General features: G+C 35.3%; 1 protein-coding gene across 5 annotated transcripts in view; it reads left to right on the top strand.

The window, feature by feature from the left end:
- PHF3 (PHD finger protein 3) overlaps nucleotides 1-23012 on the top strand; it is a 46700-nt gene that overhangs the window by 6588 nt on the left and 17100 nt on the right. Inside the window, exons 1-5 of one of the 5 annotated variants that reach the window (XM_051616247.1) lie at nucleotides 2480-2563; nucleotides 9426-9511; nucleotides 9761-9919; nucleotides 11140-12955; nucleotides 21847-22174. In XM_051616247.1, coding sequence (XP_051472207.1) covers nucleotides 9781-9919; nucleotides 11140-12955; nucleotides 21847-22174 — 2283 coding nt within the window. In that variant the 5' untranslated portion in view covers nucleotides 2480-2563; nucleotides 9426-9511; nucleotides 9761-9780. Of the gene's footprint in view, nucleotides 1-2294; nucleotides 2564-9425; nucleotides 9512-9760; nucleotides 9920-11139; nucleotides 12956-18325; nucleotides 21733-21846; nucleotides 22175-23012 lie in introns of those variants that run through there. The other 4 variants (XM_051616245.1, XM_051616246.1, XM_051616248.1 and 1 more) reach the window with 4 other exon arrangements.

Raw genomic sequence — 23012 nt, 5'->3', positions numbered from 1 at the left:
TCTGTCTGCTCTGAATGGCTGCATGGTAGTCTTACAAAAAAAAGTCCCATTGCTGAAGATAGAGGTTAATTTCTGTAAGCAGCGTTTTTTTTAGCGGGGGTTAACATACTGCTTGAGCCGAGTAGTAAGCACTGCTTTCATAACAGCAGTGTTTGAGTAACTGTTGTATATGTTCTCCTCCTATCCAGAAAAAAATAGAGATACATTGGTGCACCTGTGTTCAAAGCCCTTGCCACTCATTTGTATTTAGTATTGGGTACACAAGATTTGTTACAGTAATTCATGGATATTTTATTACGGTGTCATTGTCACTTGTTAGGGTCAGAGTTCATCATTATTGTCAGTCTGTTACTCTTGTGCTCCTGTGATGCTAATATGAAAAAAAAGCTGTCGTTATGAGAACGTGTTTTAAAGTACTAGATTATGGCATTTGTAATGATTTTCTTACTTTGAGACATTATCTTGTATATCAGATTGTTGTAACTACATGGCATAGTAAAAAGAGATTATATAGTGCAGCATAGTTCTTCCTCCCTTAGCTGCTTTATTTGTTGTCAAATTTGGAAATTATTTTGAATACTGCGAAGTGCGGACTCATCTAGGTGCTAGTTCGCATGGTGTATACATAGATGCACTGCATTGGTTGATAAAAATACTGCACTTTTTGGTGTAGAGAGCTTTCAAATTATAACATAATTGTCTGCTGCAAGACTGTTACCTACTTACTAAATACACTTGATTTGTCCTGCCTTCCCTTCTTGCTAGCTGTTTGGTGAGAATGACATTTTGTATTAGGCTGTTTTGTCATGGTTAGTATGCAGATACTGAAAAGACACCATGCACAGCAAAGGTGTAATGCAGTACCTGACCATTGTTTTCTTCTGAGCTGCCCTATGGGAGAAGGAAGAAATTGTCATGATGTAAAAAAACCCACCATTTTTCTTGCTCACCTGTAGTTTTTGTAATCTTGTGAAATTAAATAAATTACATAAATAGGGTTAAAATTGTAGCAAAGCTACATGACTAGGATTTTCCCTGTTGATGATCAAGAATGTTTCACTAACATGTTTAAGGAAGCATTCTTAATGTTTTAATCAGCATGACTCAAGTACTGCATTTATTTAATGGCAGGTTGCTGGAGTAGGGATCTAGAAAGTAATTCAAGTACTACAAACTCAAAATCTCACTTCTCCTTTTCCTTTAAAAAAAAAATCTGTATTGAAAAATAAATAAATCCCCTCTAGTTTGTGAGGGGAGGATGATGAAAGAAGGAGTGGGAGAGAATGTATGTCCTTTTCTGTTTCCAAAAGCTTGAATAGCTTTGTGTGCCAAAAATGGTCTCTCACACTTCCCTGTATGCTGAGTTAATCCAGGCACTACTCCATGACCATATTTATTATAATCATCCTTCTCTACTCTAAGTATTTGTTTTGTTTATGATAAACTTCTGAAGAAACATTTTGCTGACTTTTCTGTTGTGCAGTTCTATATTCTTCTTACTTGAATCTCTGCTGCATTGGTTGCATTTTTGCTATATTGCAAACAAGTGATGTAGAAAATAGGTAATTCCTTCTTATAAAATGTAGGTGCCATCTTTGAATACAGACCCTTAAATTTTACCTCAACTTTCTGAAAAATGAAGCCCTTTTGAAGCCAGCTCAGAATTCTCATGTACTTGTGTGAGGTCAATTTTACATATCAGATCTCTGTAATTTTATTGAATGTAGTGATAGGTGAAAAATAAGAGGTAAGAATTTAGCTTAAAAATAGTTACTTGCGATTAAGTATTTGGTAGTTCCTCTATGAACAGAAGTATAATCTAGTATAGGCTAGTATTGCCTCTTATGGCAAGCTCCTGATCCTTCTTAGCTCCCTTGATGTTAGCCGAAGCTGATCTCACATTTCTACATTTAAAGATAAAGAAAGATGCACGCTCACAGTGCTGCTAACCAGGTTCACTTGTTCTTGATATCCCTCTACCCCTGGTTTTGCACCCCCTTGGGTTGGTTAAGATTTAAAGACGTTTTAGAAAGGAGGTGTTTTAGTTAACCAATGTTAAACACACTCTGTAAAAGTGGCAGCACAATTATGCTGATAGAGTTTATCTTAATTTAGCATAGGATATCTTTTAAATTTAATCAGTTAGAGAGTTGAGTTTTAGATACACAGTGGGCCATACTAAGCCATAAGCAGATTTTTTTTTTTGGTTACAATCTAAAATACCTTAAGAATTCTTTAGGTGTTTTACAATTTGTAGCTTATTTTCTTATGGTATTTTTCTTGTCTTTCTATAGGGCTGAAAGACACACAGGAGTCTTCATGGATATAGTTGATACATTTAACCATTTAATTCCTACTGAACACTTAGATGATGCCCTATTTCTAGGATCCAACCTGGAGAATGAAGTCTGTGAGGATTTTAGGACAAGTCAAAATGTCTTAGAGGATTCGCTGAAGAACATGCTCAGCAATAAGGATCCTATGCTAGGATCTGCAAGTGCCCAGTTCTGTTTGCCTGTTTTGGATAGCAATGATCCCAATTTCCAGATGCCTTGTTCAACAGGTAAATCTTACAATTTTTTAAGATTACAATTTAAAATATAGTTATACTCTAGTACCAACCCTTTTTGGAAATGTAGAAATAATAATTTTGGATTTCTGTCTCCTTCCTGACCTTTTTTGTTGTGCTGCTTACATGCCTGGCATGTAAACTTTGTCTTGACTTGTACTAGACAAATCAAAACTTTACTTGGCAATAATTTACACATAGTCAAGACAAAGCCTAAATTACTTCCGATCCATATTACGAGCCTTCCTCTATTGTTATGCCACAAAGTTAAAAAGAATTGCACAGTTTTCTTTTTGCTACTTTAATAGAACCTTGAGGCCATCCTTAATGTTTTTTGTTTATTTTTGCCGTAGTCCCTCTCCTTGTACTTTTTTTGTCTGTAACTCACCAAACAATATTGTATCACTCTTAATGTACCTAAGACTGTACAATGTACACAGCTAAACCAAATTCCTCCTCTAAATTTTTTTTATTTCCTTCTGGTAAAACAATTATGTAGATTCTTGTTTCATGCTGCATCCTGTGTATCCTCCTGTAAACCTATATTGCATCTAAAATATTCTAATTGATTCCTAGGGTACAGCTGAATATTTTGGAAGTTATAGGGAGACTTTGGGGGGCTTTTTGGCACACTAGATGGGTATTTCTCCTACATGTAATCAGTAGTGCAATAATGAATGCTATTGATACTTAAATCATGACAGCTAATTTTTAAGGTTGCTGTCCATTGAAATAAGTGACCTAACTTACCTACTTGGGGGCTATTATTTTAGGCTGTCTGAAGACTCAGGGAATCAAAACTGATAGGATTTATGCTGATTTCATAAATTTAGCTTTTTGTTAACTTTTGCGAAGCCACTTTTTTAGTGAGTATATTAAAGCATCCAAGTTGGGATTAAGGTAGTAGGCATCCATAAGGACATGAAGTGTTCTTGCTGTTACTTGTTTTTGTAGTTTTTAATGAGAACTGTCCTTACTCTGAGATGGTAGGACAGCCATATATATTAATAGGGATTTTTTAGTTGAGAATAATAATTTTAAGTTTGAAGCAAAGTTTATTTTCTTGTCTTTCTTCCTTATGATTTATTTAATTTATCTGAGTCTGTTGATGATCTATCATGGTTTATGTGGTTTCCTGCTAAGAAGGCAATTGTGCAAGATGATAGTACCCTTGGTAAAATTTACCCATAAAAAGGTTGTTTTTCCAGACAGCATGCACAATGCTCATCTCTACACCAGCATCAATTTGTCTAAAAAAGAAAAAAGCATAACTCTCCCCACAAAACTTGCCTTGCTGTATTCTGATGCTTCCAGTTCTTAGCCCTGCTAAGAATTCTGTCCCCATCTTTCTTACAAGCTCCATTTAAGTATTGAAAGGCTGCAATAAGATCTCCCTGGAGCCTTCTCCAGGCTGAGCAACCCCAATGCATACAACCTTTCTTTGTAGGAGAGGTATTCCAGCCCTCTAATAATTTTTGTGGCCCTCCTCTGGGCTCACTCCAACAGGTCCTTGTCTTTCTTGTACTGAGCCTCTCAAAGTCAGCAGTATTGGTGCATGACTAGCATCAAGGAGCATGAGAATGGCTGTCTGGTACCTGTCTATTGATAGTAGGAGCTATATCAGTACATGTAAAGCAGTCTCATTTTCTTTTTTTGGCCTGAATCCAGTTTGTGCCTGATAAAAATGGTTTCTTCAGTTAGATAATGTTGTTGGTCTTTTTCTACTTGGTAAGGTTGCTTTGTAATTTCCTCTGTGTATTAGAATGAAGTTGTCTTGTTCAGCTTTGAATGAACAATTATGTGTTTGGAGAAAACAAGAAGGTACTTGACAAGTGATCCTGGTAATGGCTTTGAGCAGAGATAGAAGTAACTATAATTCTTTCACAAGCTGCAAAGAGTATGGGTCAAATTAACAAATGTCATGCTGAAATCTTTTTAGGGTATATTTGTGGAGTGACTGCTAAACGGTAAAGATGTAGTCAGGTTTGTGGGGTTAGACTGAGCAGATTGTTGCTTTTATAGCACAGTTACAAAGTTTTCTTTTAATTCCGTGAATGAAGGTGCAAGCTATTCACAGATCTCATTTGCTGCAGCTCATAGGAGCTTTGCAGTAATGGTGGACATTTACTGTCATGAGGCAGGTATTAGCAGAAAGACCTGCTGCTGATAGTGGAAGCTGATATAAATACTCTCTTTGGCAGCTTAAGGGCAGAATTTGACACAGGAGACTTTCGAGAATTAAATGAAACCTGAGTTCTTGAAACAATCAGAAGTGTCCCATAACATAACATGTTTTAGGTGTCTCTGTACTTCTGTTCATATGTGTGGTCAGGCAGCTGTTCTTCCCAGAACTAACGCAGGAGGGTAGATTATGTAGACAGCTCTTGGGCATCTAATGTTTAAAGTGTGGGCAGATGTGGAAGCATGGTTTTGAGGTTGTTGGTTTTTTTTTTTACTTTCTGAGCAATTCCTTGATCAGAAGTGAAGACTGAAGTTTAGGATATGACATAACTCTCGAGAGCAGCACCTTTCGTCAACTTTGGATGGTACCCTAGTGATAGATTTTCTGTTTTGTTCTATTCTTGTTGGAAGATACGCTGGAAGCTTCTCCACTCCTTTTATGGAGCATTGCAGGTCAGGCTGGTCACATGCCAGTGAACTAAAAAGCCAGCATTCATACTAGATTGGAATTTCTCAGCTATTCTGAATTCTGTAGCTTTTCAGGATGTCTTTTACTGGGGCAGTTTATTATACATATAACAGAGGGAATGGAATTTGAATTGCCTATAATCTAGAGATGTCTCTGGATTTAATAATAAATGAAACTTCTAACCAATTTTGTTTATGGGTATATTTATCAAATCAGTTATTTCTAATAAATGATGAAGAAAACTGACTCTGTAAGAGTGTATAAAGAGTGTTGGGGACATCTTTTTTTCCTGTCCTTCTGGATTGCTGCTGGGAAACTTTCCCCCAAGTGGAGTCTCTTCTTGTTTTAGCCTGTTTTAATGAGAGCTGTTGAAAGCAGCATCGGCTCAACTAAAATTGAGATCACTTGCTGAATCTTTGCAGCTAAACCAATTGTTCTGACTACAGATACCTCTTTTCTTTAGCTGGAGTCCTGTCTGGCTGTGTTAGCCATTTCACACGCTTTTCATGTGTATTTCTTCTCCTGCGTATGAAGTAATTTTGAATGTAACCTTCACATTGCAACCCAAATCTACAGTTGTTCCTCTCAGTTTTTATACCTGCTTTATACCTCTTCATGCCTGTCTTCCTCTAAGATGTCCATGTGAACAGTTGCAGTGTCTTGTGACCAAGGTAGTAACTTTCATGTATAAAATTTAAATTTACTCTATTGGTATTGTATTGAAAATCTAGAGAAAGTTTATTTAATGCACTTACCTGTTCGTAGATAACAAATGATCAGTTTCCCCCATTTTAGATCCATCTGAAGACTTCAGTTATTTTTTCCTTTGGGTCAGTTTTGTGGAGTTTTACGGATAGAGAGAAATTGGATCTGTAGTAAGGAACTGTTGCAAGGCAGTTTATGTATTTAAAAATCACAGACCTCATCTAAATGCCCTCCTACTAAAATAATTTAATTTGATTTGAAGTGCTTGGTTTAATGGTATGTTTTTACTTTATTGTTGGAATTTGTGCTTTACTACTCTTTATTTCCAAAGTAACAGTAGGTGTGTGATGTAAATCCATCTTTTTTTTTTTTTTAAACGGGGATTAGGTTATCCGTCAAGATACATGCTGTATTGTTTCTTAATTGATTTTCATATTTTTTTATTCTAAAGACAGGAAAAATCGCTTTACAATTTAGAGGTTAGTGGAGAATGGGAGTAAATGTTTAGTTACTATTTCACATAGTACTTACTGTGATTCTGTTCTTGCACTAGGCAGTCAGTAAAAGGTACTTGCAGATAAAATCTCAGTAAAACAGGTTACATGCTTACAAAAAAACTTATATAATCAGTGACCTAGTTTCACTTGAAAATACTTTTTTTTTCTAACAAAGAACATTTTAAATTGTTTCTTAAACATACGCATCACAAATATTAATATGTAAAAGGTTTTCAAATAAAATATACCATCTTCATTCACAGTCTTGAGACTTAGGGATAATTTTTTTAGTATACATATATATGTTTCATTGCTTTACCAGAGTTTATTTAGCTACCTAGACATGTTATTTACTGCTTTAGACTGTTACTGCTCTTAATTGAAGCATAATGTTAGTTTTTATGTTCTCATCTCATATAAGAGTAGAAATTTCAAAATATTAAACTACTGCTATATAATTTGTGATGCTAATAGAATTAAAATGTGGAATCTGCTATGGACTTACTTAGTCCTGCTGTAAGCATAATTTAGGTGGACATAACATTAAAGCACCACAAAGCAGTGACAACAGTGGAGTTCTGTTCTGTGTGGTTAGCTTAACATAACAAAATCAGGGCTAACATCTATAGAAAATAAATCTATTTCTACACTTGAGATCTACATTGACCAGTGTTTTGAAAACCTGAATATTTCTGTGTAATTTTGGCAGAAGACAGTCAAGGGAAGACTTGTGTTAATAAACATAAAGATTTATCAATTTCAAAAATTTTAATGCTGTTTTTAGGGCTCTTTTCTCCTCCATCCCTCGTCTTCCCCCAGCAAGTAAGGCTTGTTTTCCTCAATTTTACATTGCTGAAGAATTAAAAAACCAGTCATGCTTTTGTTTTAATTTGTATAAATTATTACTTTAAATTTGCACATAAACTATTTTTACTGTATGTTATTTTTAACGTATATAAAATGAGTCAGTTTCACAGCACAGTACTTTGGCAATTAAAATACTTTAAAAGTAATGGGGATACTCGGTATACTATGTTGAAGGCCAGTGGTGCCTCTTCCAGTATGAATGTGTTGAATGGGATTCATATTTTCCTTATTTGCAGCTTGTTCCATTGTACACTGGTGTACAACTTTTCTATTAATTTTTTTCTTTATTTTTCATTTATTCTATCTTTTATTCTTCTGTCTTAATTTCTATATTTATTACTGAGTTAATATTTAGATATTTATACGATCATATATGTGTCTTTCTTTTTAGTTCGGCCTGGTTTTGCTTTTGTTGGTTAACTTTTCCTAGTTCTGTTTCTCTACCTCCACTTCCCTTTCATAATTTAATTTTCCAGTCTCCTCTGTATCTATTACTATTCTATGTCACTTTTTCTCTTCCCAGCAGGGTCTGTGTCGAATGCTCCCCATCCGAGAGTCTCATGGGGCTGTACTAGCTGAGTTATAGCTCAGGTCATTTGAAATTAGCAAGATTCTGTGCTTCAAATTCTTCTGTAAAATTAAAGCTACAGCACAGAGTCTTGTAAGTATGAAAATACTTTAATTCTAATATTTCAAACTGTCTGTCAATAGTAAACTGAACATCCCTTTCGTTATTAATAAAGGAGATTGTGTAAGTTCAGTAACTTCAGCAAGAATATTGTAAAACTCAAGGCTCTAATGGCAGCCCTGAAATCTGCTGTTCCAGGAGTTGTCCTGAGTAATTTTTGTTATGTTTTCTTCAGTAGCTTAGTAGTTTAGTTCTGCACTGGAAAAACAGAAGAGGATCCTTATTCCTAGTATGTAGCTTAGAGCAAGTAAGTGATTAAAGAATGTTAGGGTGAGTGGAGTAAGACCAGCATTATCAGTCCTTTGCAGCTTGTGTGAGATATCTGTGTACATATGTACACACATGCAGGCATAAAGGTGGATCGGAAATTGAAAGCTGCTGGTAATTTCCAGAAACAATTTTTTCCTATGAATTGATGTATACAGTGCAGCAAGTAGAAATTGTGGTTAAGATAAAATGACAAATGGTAAATTTTCAGCTAAAGAAACTCCTAGCTTTCAGCTCCTGGTGACCATCTAGTTAGGAGGTTCAGAGTGCCAATTATCTGGTGCCAAGGTCAGCCTTCCTTAAGAGGCTGTTTAAAATGTTTATAATGTTTGAACCTTAACATGTTGTTTGTTTGTATTTTTAATTTTTTCAAGACAGGTGATTGTGGACTGATTTGCAGTCTTGATAGGCTTGATTATTCATAACTGGCTTTTTAGCAGTTTTACAACTCATAGTGCCTTCACAGGAGTGTTACTTTTTTTAAGTTGGAGTAACACGAGGCTTTAAAAGGAGCAGGAATTGATGGATTTTTTTTTTTTGACAGTTTAAAATTCAAACAGTTTTTTATTTCTGTTGCCTTATTTTAATTTCTAAGATAGGTATATTAATTTAAATAACTTCTAAGCAAGCAATTGTTAGAAATTTTTAGATATCTTATTTCTGTCATGTGAGTTACTTTATCTTAAAAATGCTTTCAGTAGGTGCCTTAATAGTGAAAAATAGTCATACTTGGTTGTTTAGAGTCTGTTGTGTTTGTTAGATTCTCCTATGTGTTTTGTAAAATCACTTGGGTGTTTGGCTTTATCTCACAAGGATTCATTAATCGCACATAGGATCTTGGGATAGGAGAGGTGACCATTGTAGAGCCCAACTTAGAGAAAGTGAAGAAGAGGCTGGTACAGTGCCCTGACTGCCTCTTAAGGAAACCTATTTTTAGGAGCAACCTCTGGGACCCTTCTCAGGTTAGTGGAGGATAGGAATGTGACAAAGCATTCTCTGACTCTCCTGGGAGACTAGTGCATGCTACATTCAATGCTTTCCCAAAACAGGGTTGCAGATACAGATATGTGGGTGGAACTGGGATCTTTAAGATTGCATCTTGTGAGAAAACAGTGATATTTAAAGTCTTTGCACTTCTGGATCAGCTCTTTCTGCTGTTTACCTTTCTTCACTTTTTCTTAGGTGGGAAGGGACAGTGAGGGACAGCTGATCCTCTAAGACTGGGGACCTTCCTGTGGCAAAAAAAAAAAACAAAAAACAACAAAAATGTGAGTCCCCAAAAAAGCTCTAAGGACTATCAACAGAAATTTTAAGCTTTGAGTGATAGCTTCTTCTACACTGAAACTGCCTCACATGGAAATTTTCTGTCTTGCCTGTCTTAATTTTCCCTGTATTGTTTGTTTTCAGATGGCAATTTTTTTTATTTTTCCCTGTCTCTTCACCTGTCTTGCTCAGCATTACAGCTGCAAGCATTTTTTGATCATGTTTAGACTCTGCTGTTTGTTTGTTTTTTCCAGTTATTGGTCTTGATGATATTATGGATGAAGAAGGAGTTAAAGAGAGTGGTAACGACACCATTGAGGATGATGAGCTTGTTTTACCTAACAGGAATTTGAGGAGCCGTGAAGAAACATCAGTCACATCACCAAGAAAGTCACCGCGTCTAATGGCACAAGGTGATCATTCAATAGATGATTTGTTTTTATACATTTGAAGTAGTTTGAATTTTTAGAATCCCACCCCCCAACATTTAAAAATTTTAAAAGTAAAGCTTTGCTATTTGATTGTTCGAGTTCAGGTACAGACACCACATTTTTTATACATTGCAGCTAGAAGTTAGCATCCATAGGGTACTACTCAATTAGAATTCTTCTTTTGTACATATTTAATGTCTTCCTTATAGCTTGTGGTCCTTAAGCTGATTTTTTGATATTTCAATCCTTTTATCTGCATCACATTAACACTATGGTTCTTCACCAAAAAAACATGTTGTTTTTGCAGACAGCATTGGAATATTAGGTTAGCATGTCTATTTATTTCCAATTTAAATTTTAATTAAGTTTATTTTTATTTGTGTCTTTTCTTTTTGTTTTAAATTAGGTCATAGTAATTGCAGTCATGAAGTCTTTCATCAAAATATCTCAATATGCTTAATGAGTAATTAAAAAAAATACTGAAATTCTTTGTGGTAGCTAATTGATGATGGTTAAGGTTTTTCTAACTTGTTGAACAGCTGGAGTTATTGACAGCTCTGCTTTTTCCCCCTGTAGAGTAAGCTTAGTTAAAAAGATAATATTATTTAATAATAAATAGGGAAGTCAGAATTTAAATAAGCCTGTGGTACAGAGCTGGTGAATATGCTTTTTAAAAAGGCACTGGAATGGTTTCTTGTTTAGAAAATGTATGAGATGCAAAGTGATAATGTGACTGAATCTCAGATTTGTATACTGTGTTCCCTGAAAGCTTTGTAAACTTCACAGATATGCTTCTAATCACAATATAACTTGTGCAGTTTTTGCTAGAGATACAAAAAGTTGAGTGGTAGAAATGTAGGATGGAATTTGATTGTCTTTTTTATCATCACTTCTGCCTCGTACATTAATGAGATTTTACATCTAAACTGTGGCAATGTAAAACTGAAATGCAAGTAATCGATAACATTTTAAAATAGACAGCTTTTGGTTTGGGGTTTTTTTGAGGGGCTGTTTGGGGTTTTTATTGTTTGTTTGGGGTTTTTTTCGTGTTTTTGTTTGTTTTTTCAGTTTCATAAGCAACTAAGTTTTAAATTATCTTTTGTCTAGTAAGCTAAAGCAGGCTAAATCAACTCTAGGTAATTATTGTATTTGCTAAGAGGAGAACACAGTAAGGCTAAGACGTTTTCTTTTTCCCTTCCTAGAATCAGTACGGAGTTTGCGACAGAGCACTTTAGCCAAGCGTTCAAATGTTGCACCTCTTGTTAGTACCAAGAAATCATCTGTAAAAAGTGGATCTGCTCCAAAAACTGGACAGAAACAAGAGAAGAGTCCAGCTAAAGAGACAGATGTTGCTGCACCCTTGAAAACAGAACAGCCTAAAGAAGTTAGGCGTAGTACAAGGCGATCAGGACAGACAGAAGGAACTACAGCAACAGTAACAGCATCCCAAACTAATACAAAATGTCTTCCTGGTCCCAAAGAGGTGAATGAAATAAAGTGTGAAACCCTTGAGCAGGCAGAAGTTGAGGAAACGTCACAAGAGTTAAGTTGTGGTAACTTATCAGGAGACGGTTCTCCTTTTCCTGGAGAAACAAAGGATGCAACAGAGGTTGCAACAAAGACTGAGTCTGGGAATGTGGATCCAGTTTGTTCAGTATCTGCAGATACTGAAGTTACTGCAGTTAAGAATGAAGCAAATGATGTGATTGATTCAATGGGCTCTGAAATGTCTTCAGTAGAAAAGACTGAAAATAAAACAGAGGAATCAGAAAAGAGAACAGAAGAACATAATCAGAGTGGGATAACTGGAGAAGCTAATGATCCATGTAGTGCTTGTGTGAATCCAAGTGAAATTTGTGAAACGTTTTTAAGTTTGTCCAGCTCTGTAGAAGAGAGGGATGACTGTAGTTTAGATTCCCACAATGTGGAAGTTCCTGCTGAAAATACGTCAGTAAAGGAATGTGTAATGGAAGCTGCAGATGATAAGGGAGTGGAGAAAACAGCAGCTTCATCTGAGAAACTATTGGACAGTAGTATAGAGTTTGATAATAAAGAGTTGAAAAACAAAGAGTTTACTTCTGCTGACCCAGGAAATGGCATTTTAGAAAGCACTGTTCTTGACCCAACAAGCCAAAATGTGCAGCAGCAGCTCAGCAGTACTAATGTAGATGGCCCTGAGACATCAAAAATTCATGATGATGGTAAACAAATTAGCATTTCATCAAAATGTGAGAAGAACACTAAGCCCAGGCATAGTAAATCTATAATACAGAGTAAGCAAAATCTGTCTGCAAGTACTCGGCAGAAATCGGGTACAGTGCAACAAGAAATAGTGCGTTCAAGAGCAAGAGCTGGTCTTACTGTTTCAGGTCTTCAAAGTTCAGCAAGTCTGAAGCGGACTGCAGATGACCAAGAGGGTCATCAGCATCCAAATAACCCAGTTAAAATTAGGAAGAAACAATCTGATCTGGGTTTGAAAGGCAAGACCTTTGTTTCAGGGATGACTGTAAAAAAGCAGACAAATGCAATGCTGAAGAGAATACCCTGGGTCCAGGCTTCTGGGCAAGTACAGAAGTCATCAATTCAAAGAGCAAGTGAGAAATCTCCTACTCATCAAAGCTGTTCTAAAGACACTCACCATTCTGTGCACTTGTTATCAGGGCATGTTTCAAATCTTGGTCAGAAGCAAGGCCAGGGTCATAAGCACCAGCTTGCAACTCTGCTAAAAACTAATAGCTCCACAAAGGAAGAGGCAGAGACAAAAGATCCCTCTGTTGTAGAACCTCTGAAGGAGGATGATAAAGAAAAAAACAAATCAAAAAGAACTGATAAGAATCTCCAACCCCGGCAGAGAAGAAGTAGTAAAAGTCTTTCACTTGATGAACCTCCATTGTTCATTCCAGATAACATTTCAACTGTTAAACGGGAAGGCTTGGAACATACCTCTGCTACTGAAAGCAAATCTGTTTGGGTGCCCAGCAAGCAGTGTGGCTTTTGCAAAAAGCCACATGGCAACAGGTGTGTGTGGCTTTGTGTCTGAGGAATTTATTATTGGTCTCAGAAGATTTATTTTTTTCCTCTCTCACAAAATGTTTCCTACTGCTGGTACCAAAACAATAAGGCAAGGCCTTAAAATGGAAGCCTCTCTGTTACACTGTCGATTAATTTCCAAAATACATGGATTATGTCTTTTAATTATGTCTTTTAAATAGGACGTTAGAAACTAGTTTAGCAAAAAAAATTCATTAGCTATGTTTATATTAATACATTTTTTGATGAATGTGTAATTCTGGTATGCTGTTAAAATATGTACTTTAAACTTGACTTTTTTTCAGAGAAGAAATAAGACTTAAGATGTCTGTGGTCCAGATTTCCCTCTTTCCAGAGACATCTTATGTTGAAGGATCACCAGCAACCAAAAAATCAAGTAGTTGTTTACATGACTTTCATCTGCTAGAGGCCTGATTATAATACCTAGAGATACAGGGGTTTTTTCAATTTGTATAAGTATTGCTGTGAGGCTTTTATGTAGCAGGAGTAGTGAAGTTAGTTGGGGGGGCCATATCTGAAATTGTCTTTAACTAAACCAAATAGTAAATAGTACTTTACTAAACCTAATGAGGTTGCATCTGACGTTGATAATGTCCCTCCATGACTGAAGTTTTTCTTCTACGCTGTAAATAAACTGAGAAAGGCTGTTGGGCTCCACTAATGAGCTATCGATCAAAACATAAGAATTCCTTTATTACCACTTCTTATTTTCTGGCTTTAATATTGGAGTATTTTTTAGTAGTTGCAGTTCTGACAGTTTTGGTTTTTTTTTTTCCCTTTTCAAATTGAAGATGTTTCTGATAGTTATGTGAGAGAAACTTTTAACAGTAATTTTCAGTGAATGTGCTTTAGAGCTCTGTATGTCCAGGTGAAATATGGAGCAATTGCCTTTGGTGCCTGAGGTTTTTATAGCATTCATTTGTATCTAAGAAGAGCCCTTGTGAGTTTTATTGACTTACTATACCATGTTTGAAAAACTGATACATAAAATTCATTTACTGTGCAGCTATAGTAACTGCATCAATGTCACCTATTAAAAGAATTAATGCTAGGTTTGCTTTGCCTGCTTGGTGAAAATTACGTGATTGAAGGGACACTCAAACTTAGTTCCTTAAGTTTTGGTTTTTTTAAAAAAACATGCCTTTCATTGTTTCAGCTGTTTCGTTGCCATTTATGCCTCTATAATAGTATTTAATTTTATTCAGTTTGAATTTCCTGAGTTTTTATAATCTCTTGTACTTCTACCATTGTGTTAATATATGGGTAGTCTGTTTTTCAATGAGTCATGAAAATTCAGAAAGTCTGCTTTGTCATACAAAAGCTGTTCTAAGGATATTTTTAAAGGAAATGTGCATATTTGGAGTTAAAACTGCTTGATACCTGTTAAATCGAACTCTTCCCGTTTGTATTTTTGCTAAGATTTTAAACATTCTGTGGGTTTTCTTGTTCTTAATGTCGTTAGAGTTTAGAAAATCTTAAATTTTATATACTAAATGGATCTAACCAATACTTGGAAGACACGTTAGTGAGGCAGGACTACATCTGCTTATTCTAGTCTATGAAGTCAAAATAATGCTACAGAAGATACATATACTATGTGTATCCTGTTACAGGTTTAAATGCAACAAACCAATTTTGCAGCCAGCTCTCACTGCTGCTGGATGAATAATGTAATGTATGGATCAACAGCTGATGTTGGTCTAAGAGACCCCTTGAGTTACCACAGATGGTGATTATGGTTATCCTCAGCTTTGTAATGTCAGTCTTAAATTTGTGTTTGTGATTTTTTTTTTTTTCTAATATGTCTGTGTTACAAAACTGTTGACCCAGCCAGCTGTTTCACTGAAAAATATGAGATTCACTAAAGCTAGAAAGATACTTAGTAGACGAACACAAAATTCTTGTGTATAGAGTGTTACAGACATACTAGTGGAGTGAGGAAGCTTGCAGTATTGAGCCTTGTGCTTAGTAATAGAAGACTGAAGACTGTCAGTCCAGCATCATCACTATTCTAAGAAATGAAGTTTGGATTTGTTCAAGTTACTTTTACTTTGTAGATGCTGCAAAGAACTCTAAGTCTTTCAGATTTGCTTTAGGTAAGATAGAAGCAAAACTCTTATCTTGGGTGCCTTGGCATTTTTGTACTTGTTCAATTTTTGCTGCAAGAACAAGAAAACTTTGCAGTATAGCAGTATACTGCTTTCCCAAATCCCAGTGGATTTGGCTGGGAAAGGAGGAATCCTTTTTTACAAACATGTGACTTGCATGATCAAAAAGTTACCAATTTATAACTTGTCTTGCTTTGTAACAGGCATGCCTGTATTTTTCTGTTAATAGATTTTAATTCTTTGGCACCTGAGTTGTGAAGAGTAAATATTCATGCTCTCATGTTTTCCACCTGTCTTGATGCTTATAAACTTGAACCAATGTAGCTGTTTCATATTTTATATCTCCATTACCCAGAAAAGTGGGTTGTCCAAGTTTGGCTTTAGTGCTAATTGTTTTAGTCAGTTTGCTTGATGTATTAACATAACTGAAACAAAATTGTTCTTTTGTAGGAAAAACAAAAGCCTTTTTTTTCTGGGCCTGTGAGATAACAACACTGTAACTTTCTGTATTTACTAATTCTGGGCACATGCAAAGCATCCTTTTTTCAGTGCAAAGCTTTAGCTGTTGTTACTCATAGCGTTGCTTTCAACTTGTTTGACTTTGCTATTGTGTTGCCCTATTGCTGTCAGATGTTTTCTCATCAGCAAATAGCTTAAGTAATACACATAAATGTGGGTATGTCTATGGGTATGCATAGAAAAATATTAGAGTGAAGTTACTAAACCAACTTCTTAATCAGTTAAAATGGTATTGAAAATACTAACCTTTGTCACAAACAATAGTTATTTTTCCTGAAGACGGTTCAAAGGTCTTTACAGACAGGTGAAGAAGGAAAAAATGTTTAATTTCTTGGCATAAAGCCAGGTGAAGATGAGAGCACTGCAGACTGAGCAATCTGCTAATAGAAGTTTGCTTCTTGTATGCATCATATGCATCCTTGTGATGTAGAGGTTCATATTTTAAATTTCTCCAGTTTTCACTGTAGATGTTCCAGTTCTCTGCAGGCTGAGATACAACCTAACTTGACCTTTTTCAGATTGTCTCCCTTGTCTTCGTGGTATCTTGTTTAATAGAGGAAATTCCACCAATTTCTGATTAATAATTCATAGTATGTAACTTGAGATACTCTTTTTCTAAGCAAGTTTTGTAGAAAACACTGTATCAGGGCAGAAGTTTGTAGCTTTAATTTGTTGCTGGTGACTTCCTCTTTTGATTTCTGTGATTCTAGTAGTGAGTTTTTTTAGTAGACTTTGGGAGTTTGGGCATTCTCTTTTGTGGTTTGTTTTGTTGTTTTGTTTTTTCTTGTTTTGGTTTGTTTGATTTGTTGCTTGGGATTTGATCATGCAGTTTGTGTGGTCACATAGAAATTTGCCTTCTCAGAGCTTACAGAAAAATTAAGTAGTGCAGAACCAGAGTTTTAGTTAGGGTCTTCTTTATCCCCCCATTTCGACTGCTTCAATATAGAGAAAAAGGTGGTAATATTATAAAAGACAATTGGGAAGTGTGGGAGGTGAGTTAGCTAAGATACAGGATTCCTGCTCTCTTGCATACACATAGTCACTAAAAAATTTCTGCACAACTCCAGTACAGGAAATTACTTTGGTTGATGGATGAAAATCCGAAAGCTGTATTTTTCCTGTAGTAAAAAATATTAGGACACTTCTTTTTGGAAGTAGTGCTAGTATTTCAGTAAACTATTTTGGAACCAGGCAATCATAAAATTTTTAGAACCAATACAAAGAGAATGGTTGAGGAAGGAGATGAAAGCTCCAAACTTATAAATACCGTTATGTGTGCATGTTTTTTAAGGGTAGATGCCTGTACAGCAAATGAATAATTCTTGTGACCACATTCTTCATAAGAATCAGTAACAGTATGGCTAGGATTTATGATTAGTACCAATACTGCTGGCAGTATCTTTTTCCTGTGCTGAAAATTGTGTATAAAGAGATCTGTTGATAGTATTTCTTTGAAGTTAGATTGTTCTTGTTTCTAGAAGATCAGAACCTGAAAAAATGCGTTACCTGTGTTAGATTTGTACAAAAAAAGGAAAAAAGAGAAACTACTTGCGTATATATGGTCTGAACAAGGTAGTGCACATTTTTTTGGACAAACACTCATGTTACTTGAGCTTTGAATCGATCCCATATTACTTCACTAATGTGGAACGTGAGCTCTCCTAAAGCTGCTGTGAATATTCAGGTGAGACACAGTGGTATATACAGATTTGCAACAGATTTTACAGAAGACTGCTGAACAGTGCCATTAAGAGGATGGAGGGCAGGGGCAGAAATGCAGATAAGGGACATGCTTTAAATCCTTAAGTCCTTAAAACATCCTTAAAAACTCCTCTTAGGCGAGTTCAGCGTTAGGACGTAATTTTCAATAGAGATGTCCCTCCCCATTCTGGGTGGTTGGAACTAGATGATCTTTAAGGTCCCTTCCAACCAAAACCATTCTGTGATTTTCTTTTGAGATTTGAGTCCTGTTGCAGTGTTTTCCCTGTGCTATGTACCACAGGTGCAAAGGACAGAAGTGGCAATTATTTCTATTATAAATAATTTTCTGTACAAAGTCACAGAAATAATACACTACCACTTAATCTTAAAATGCTGATTACTGGCCCACATTAACTATTCTGACAGCTCTCAGTTTTGTGTCTCTTACTTTACTCAAAAGTATAGCTTTACAGCAAACACAGTTTTTGGTTTCTGCCCATTTTACTTATTTCACAGTAACCGATTTCTGTGGAAACTTGGTTTTGTTACATAAACTGAATGTATGTAAATTAAGATGGCCTCTATATGTTGAAAATAAATAATCCAATGCTGAGTTTTTCATCTAACAGATACTTTTAATTTACTGCAAGTAGCACACTGAAGATAATTTCCCAATCCTAAGAGAGATTGTGGATGCTTTGTAGTAATTATTGTCTCTTTTTTAATGTGTCATCTATTACTTTCTGATTTCAAGGTGCATCTTTTCATGCTGATGTGTGGACTACCAAGAGGATTCTTTAATAAGAGCAAAACCATAACGTAGTCTGTGCAAAGGTTTTAATGAACTGTAGTACTTGATGTCACCTGTCAACTCTTTTTAGAATTTTCTTGAACAAAAATGTGTTTTTATAATAAACTTCAGTTATTGAATGTGGCATGATGTAATATTTTAAAACAAATTTTTCTTTCTCTTGCAGCTTTACATTTTCCAATCCAGCCTTACAACATGGGTAAAACTCCTGCACTTCAAACTTGAAGCAATCTACAGTCAGAAACTTTGCTGTTTTAATAGTCCAAGATACCAGAACCTCTTCAGTCACAACTCTGACAGCAGTGCAAGACGACATCCTTGATCATTCAAGCCAGGCTTCAGTTTCTGTTGACTCCTCTTCTTAGTCTTTGAGCATTGCCTATTACCCAATTATAACTGCCGTTAAAAATAATAAGAGATTACTAGTGTCAAAATACTAGTAGAAATAGTGAATTTTTTAGGCAGGCAGCACCAGTATTTTTATTACCATTTTGTATTAGGTTTAAGGAAGGCACTACATTTAAGCAAGTAAACACTACATTCTGTTTTATAGTACAGGCTTCATGGACATTTAAGGTTCTCTTTATAGTTTCAAGTTTCTGAATCCTGAATTCTGAAGGTTTTTTTGTGTGTTTGAATATCTTGTAATTGAAACCTTATTGTGAAGACTGGAATGAAGCCAAATGGATATTCCGTCTTCAGTAGTTTGTTTTAGATGGCTTGAATGACATGTCTGTCTATATTCTTAGGGAAGAACGATCTGTTTCTGAAACAAATTCATTATAGGTTTTTTTACTTTTTTTTTTTGTTTGTTTGGTTGGTTTGTTTGTTTGTTTTGATAGACCTGAAAATAAAGGTGTAAGACTGGATGCCTATCTGGTGCTTTACTCATCATACACTATCCTTATTCCCCACTTACAATTTGTGACCTAAGCTGAAAAATTCCACATGCTGTCAATTTAAAGTTGGAGATGTGCAGCATCTTGTGTATTTTAGTCTCCAGAGTTCATCTCTGCTTTTTTCAAATTTAGTCTGTGTTCTAAATAATGAATTTTGTTAGTTAAAGTTTGAAATCTGCCTTGTTAATTTAACAAATTAGTCTCCAGTACCTGGGTTTCCAAACAGGGTAAAATAAATAAATATATTATTAATTAAAATTCCAGTAGTAGTTGGGGCTTCAATATGGTATATTCTTGGTTTCCTTCTATTTTTAACCAAAAGCCATTAATTCATTAATACACTAAAATACCTTTTAAACAAGAAACACTTGACTGTATGTTTTGATCTTGCCTTCAGCTCTGTAGAAAATTTTACTTTTGGAATTTTTGTAATCTGTTTTGGAATTCCCAAAGCTTTACTAATAATTTCTTGCTGTGGTGAGAGATGTAACCTATGTAAAGCATCCCCTTGTGAATCCTTTCAGTTGTCAAATAGGCACGTGTCTGTATGTCCTGCCATCGTGTTTGGCTCTAGGTTCTCAGAAAGGAGCAATCATCTTTGCATTGGAGTCCATTGCTCTTGTTCTCCTGTTGTGTTTGCAGATGTTGTGGTCTTACTCTGGTAAAACCATCAGAAGCAGTTGTCTCCTGTCTGTTACCTTTCTTGTATCTTCGCTTTGCTGGAACATGGACATGAAAAGATTGAGATACTGACAAAATGTGAAGGAACCTCTGCCTTTCCAGTTAAAACTGCTAAATAGACAGGCAGATCCTGTTTGCTTATCATAATTAATATAAAAAAAATGTACTTGCAGCTCAGAAAAAAACGAAAGTTAGAAAAGAGAAAATAGTTTTATCCACAAACTAGATTAAAAACCGGTTTCTTCAAATCTAGGAAACGGCACAATAGGGTAGTGATGCTGGAAATTACCTTCTTCTCAAGCTGCTGGAGCTTAAAAGCTTCTCACACTTGTTTTGTATCAAAATGCTATTTATTTCAGCAGCATTTAATCCTGATTAGTTTTTGGTAAGCAAGGATGGAGAGTATATCCACAATATCTTCTGTCTTTCTCTTGTATTTCAAACACCTGCTGTTAAACAGATATTTCATCTTCTGAGGTACCTGTAATTTCTTGAATAACAGTACCTGCATCAAATCATCTGGAGTGTTCATCTACAGTTCTGGAAGTGAGAGTTCCTCTAAGCATGTTGTGTAGTATTTAGATGGTTTTGCAAAGTAGGTAAGTCACCAGATAGCAGATCCTAGCCTTAACAGGAACATACATATATTAGGGATTATTTTCCTTAGAATCATTTTGTGAAAGAGATATATAGGATATTAGATTAAAGAAACAGGTCTTGCAGATCCATGTATTTAGCTTGTATAATATATTGCTGAAACAATCAGCATTTCATTCAATTACTTTTTAAATCAGGTCTGCCATCTATGGTATTTAAAAACTAGTAATTCAGTGAATTTTTCAGTATTAAACAAGCACTCACGGTTTTCGTAATACACTTGCAGTTTTTCTGGATTTTCTTCAGACTCATAGTACATACATTTAGTATATATTATGTAAATTTAAATTTTAAAAAAGTAAAAAAGAGGTCGAGAACATAAGTAGATAATGCAAGATATCTGTGTCATTCGAAAGCAGATCTTTAGTAGTGATGCTAGATAATTAGTTTAAGAAAGTTTTGTAAGAAATAATTACAACAATTAAGTCCCCTGAAATAATTTTATTGAGGTGTTTAACCTCTCCAACTTTTAAATTCCTCATCCTTCCAGAATAGTTCCACTGGAAATTGTACCTTCCAGTGCAATTAGATGCTAGTCATACCTAATTAAGGTTTCAAAATACTTCTACAAAATAGTCAGAAATTATTGTTTTATTTTAGACCAAGTGAACTTTTCAACACTTTGAAAATACTGTCTGTACTTGAAATTACTTTTAGTTTGAAAATTATGAAACAGTTTAAGTGACTGTGAGAAGTGTCCTTTAAATGATAACTCATCTCAGTGTCTGAAGCATTTTTAAAGTGACTACTATCTCTGAATAGAGTAGCTGAGCAACAGATGTATCTTATTTAAAACTAGGCAATCAGTCTCTGCAAGCTAGCCAGATGTAGTTGGAAGCCAAACTCCTGGCCCTGTAGTCACCAGTGAAGAGTCAACTTTCTGGAAATAATTTAGTAATAATGGCCTAAGGAATGTGATGTAAAATACCAACTCATTTGGAATATCTTGATGCTTCTGTACCAGTCATATTTGTCAAGATGCTCAGACATCTCTTCCTGCTATGGAAGATTGAAGCTGATACGTTCCTGCTGCAGGGATGATGATCACTTTTGAAGAAAAGCAAGGATTATAAGTTCTTCCTGTAAAACTTCCTTTTCAAGTCTATAAACAAAAGTTCACTGCTTTTGAGAGTTGTGGATTTTTCATTGGTAGATACATATTTTTTAATATATTCCTGTCAGTTTGGTTGTAATAGTCTGAAAAAATCCTGTTGGTAGGATTTGGGGGCAAGTTACAAAAGACATAGTAAGGTTATGATACTCACTTGGACTATTGTAAAAGGCAAAAAGCCTGGTTCTCAGGAAGATAATACCATGTCGTAAGGCTGGAGATGGATGTAAAGCTACAGAAAAAAAATAACTTGCAAGGTAAGAAGGAATTGTTGAGATTCACAAATCAAAACAAGTATAGCGCATTCTGCTTAAGTTACTGTGTCTTCTTTCATAGCATATACACTGACTTACGTCTTGTTTTGTTTTCAGATTTATGGTAGGCTGTGGTAGATGTGATGATTGGTTTCATGGTGATTGTGTTGGACTGAGTCTTTCTCAAGCTCAGCAGATGGGTGAAGAAGATAAAGAATATGTGTGTGTGAAGTGCTGTGCTGAAGAAGACAAAAAGATGGAGTGTTTTGATCAAAGTGTAACAGATACTCAAGTGAAATTTGAAATCCATAGAGAAGAAAAGGCAACTGAGTGTGAAAAACCGGGGATGTCGAAGCAAATACCCGCTTGTAATCTAAATGTAACAGCTGAAAAATCAAAGCAAACAGAGGACACTGGGAAGCACAAAGTCAAAATCTTCAGACGAGTGAGTCTTATTTGATGCTTAAATTTCTGTTAATTATTGGGAGTAGGAGTTTCCCCCTAATTCCCTGCCATTTAAAATACCATGTTTCAAACACTTTTGTGAATCTAATTTAAGACTTCTCCATTATTGTTTTTAGACTTATTAATTTTCTAACTGGCCTGACTTTTTCAAGGTACTGCTTATAAATTCCTCTTTTATTGAGCAGGGTTATGTGCACATCATGTCTGTGGATATACATTTACAGGAGTATGAAGCAATGGTGAAGGACTTAATGTGTTTTTCTTTCAGATTTTTTAACACAGGACATCTGTCAATTTGCTGTGTGATATAAACTGCAGATCTTTTAAATACCTGTAAAACAAAATATGGAAACAGTATTTTAGTTATGATTGGTTTAACTTCAGATTGTATGTTGAAGAAAATGCTTAACATTTTAATTAGAGCAATTATCGCTCATTGTGTCTCATTTTACTAACCAAAGGATTATTTCCAGGAGTGGTGAGATGTTTTAATTACAATTCTTTGGAGTCTTTTAGTATATAGCATCACATTCATTATAACTTAATCATCAGTAGTCCTTTTTGTTGTATTTATGAATAGTTGTATTGTAATTCTGACATGTAAACTATTCTATTTAATTTTGGTCTTTATGTACTTCCTAATCATAAGTCACTTCCTGTGGATACGTGGCTAAAACTGGGTAAGGGATGTTAATTGGAATTCCTGACCTTTTAAAATAGCTGAAAACATACAGCTTTTCTGCAAATTGCCTGTGATGTGTCTTTGGCCAATATTTCAAGAAGATTGTTAAGCAATACATGGCAGTAATTTGGGAAAT

The sequence above is a fragment of the Apus apus genome, chromosome 3, assembly GCF_020740795.1.
Source record: "Apus apus isolate bApuApu2 chromosome 3, bApuApu2.pri.cur, whole genome shotgun sequence".
Classification (NCBI taxonomy): domain Eukaryota; kingdom Metazoa; phylum Chordata; class Aves; order Apodiformes; family Apodidae; genus Apus; species Apus apus.
The sequence above is the reverse complement of the archived record's forward strand: the minus strand, read 5'-3'. Positions and strand labels throughout refer to the sequence as shown.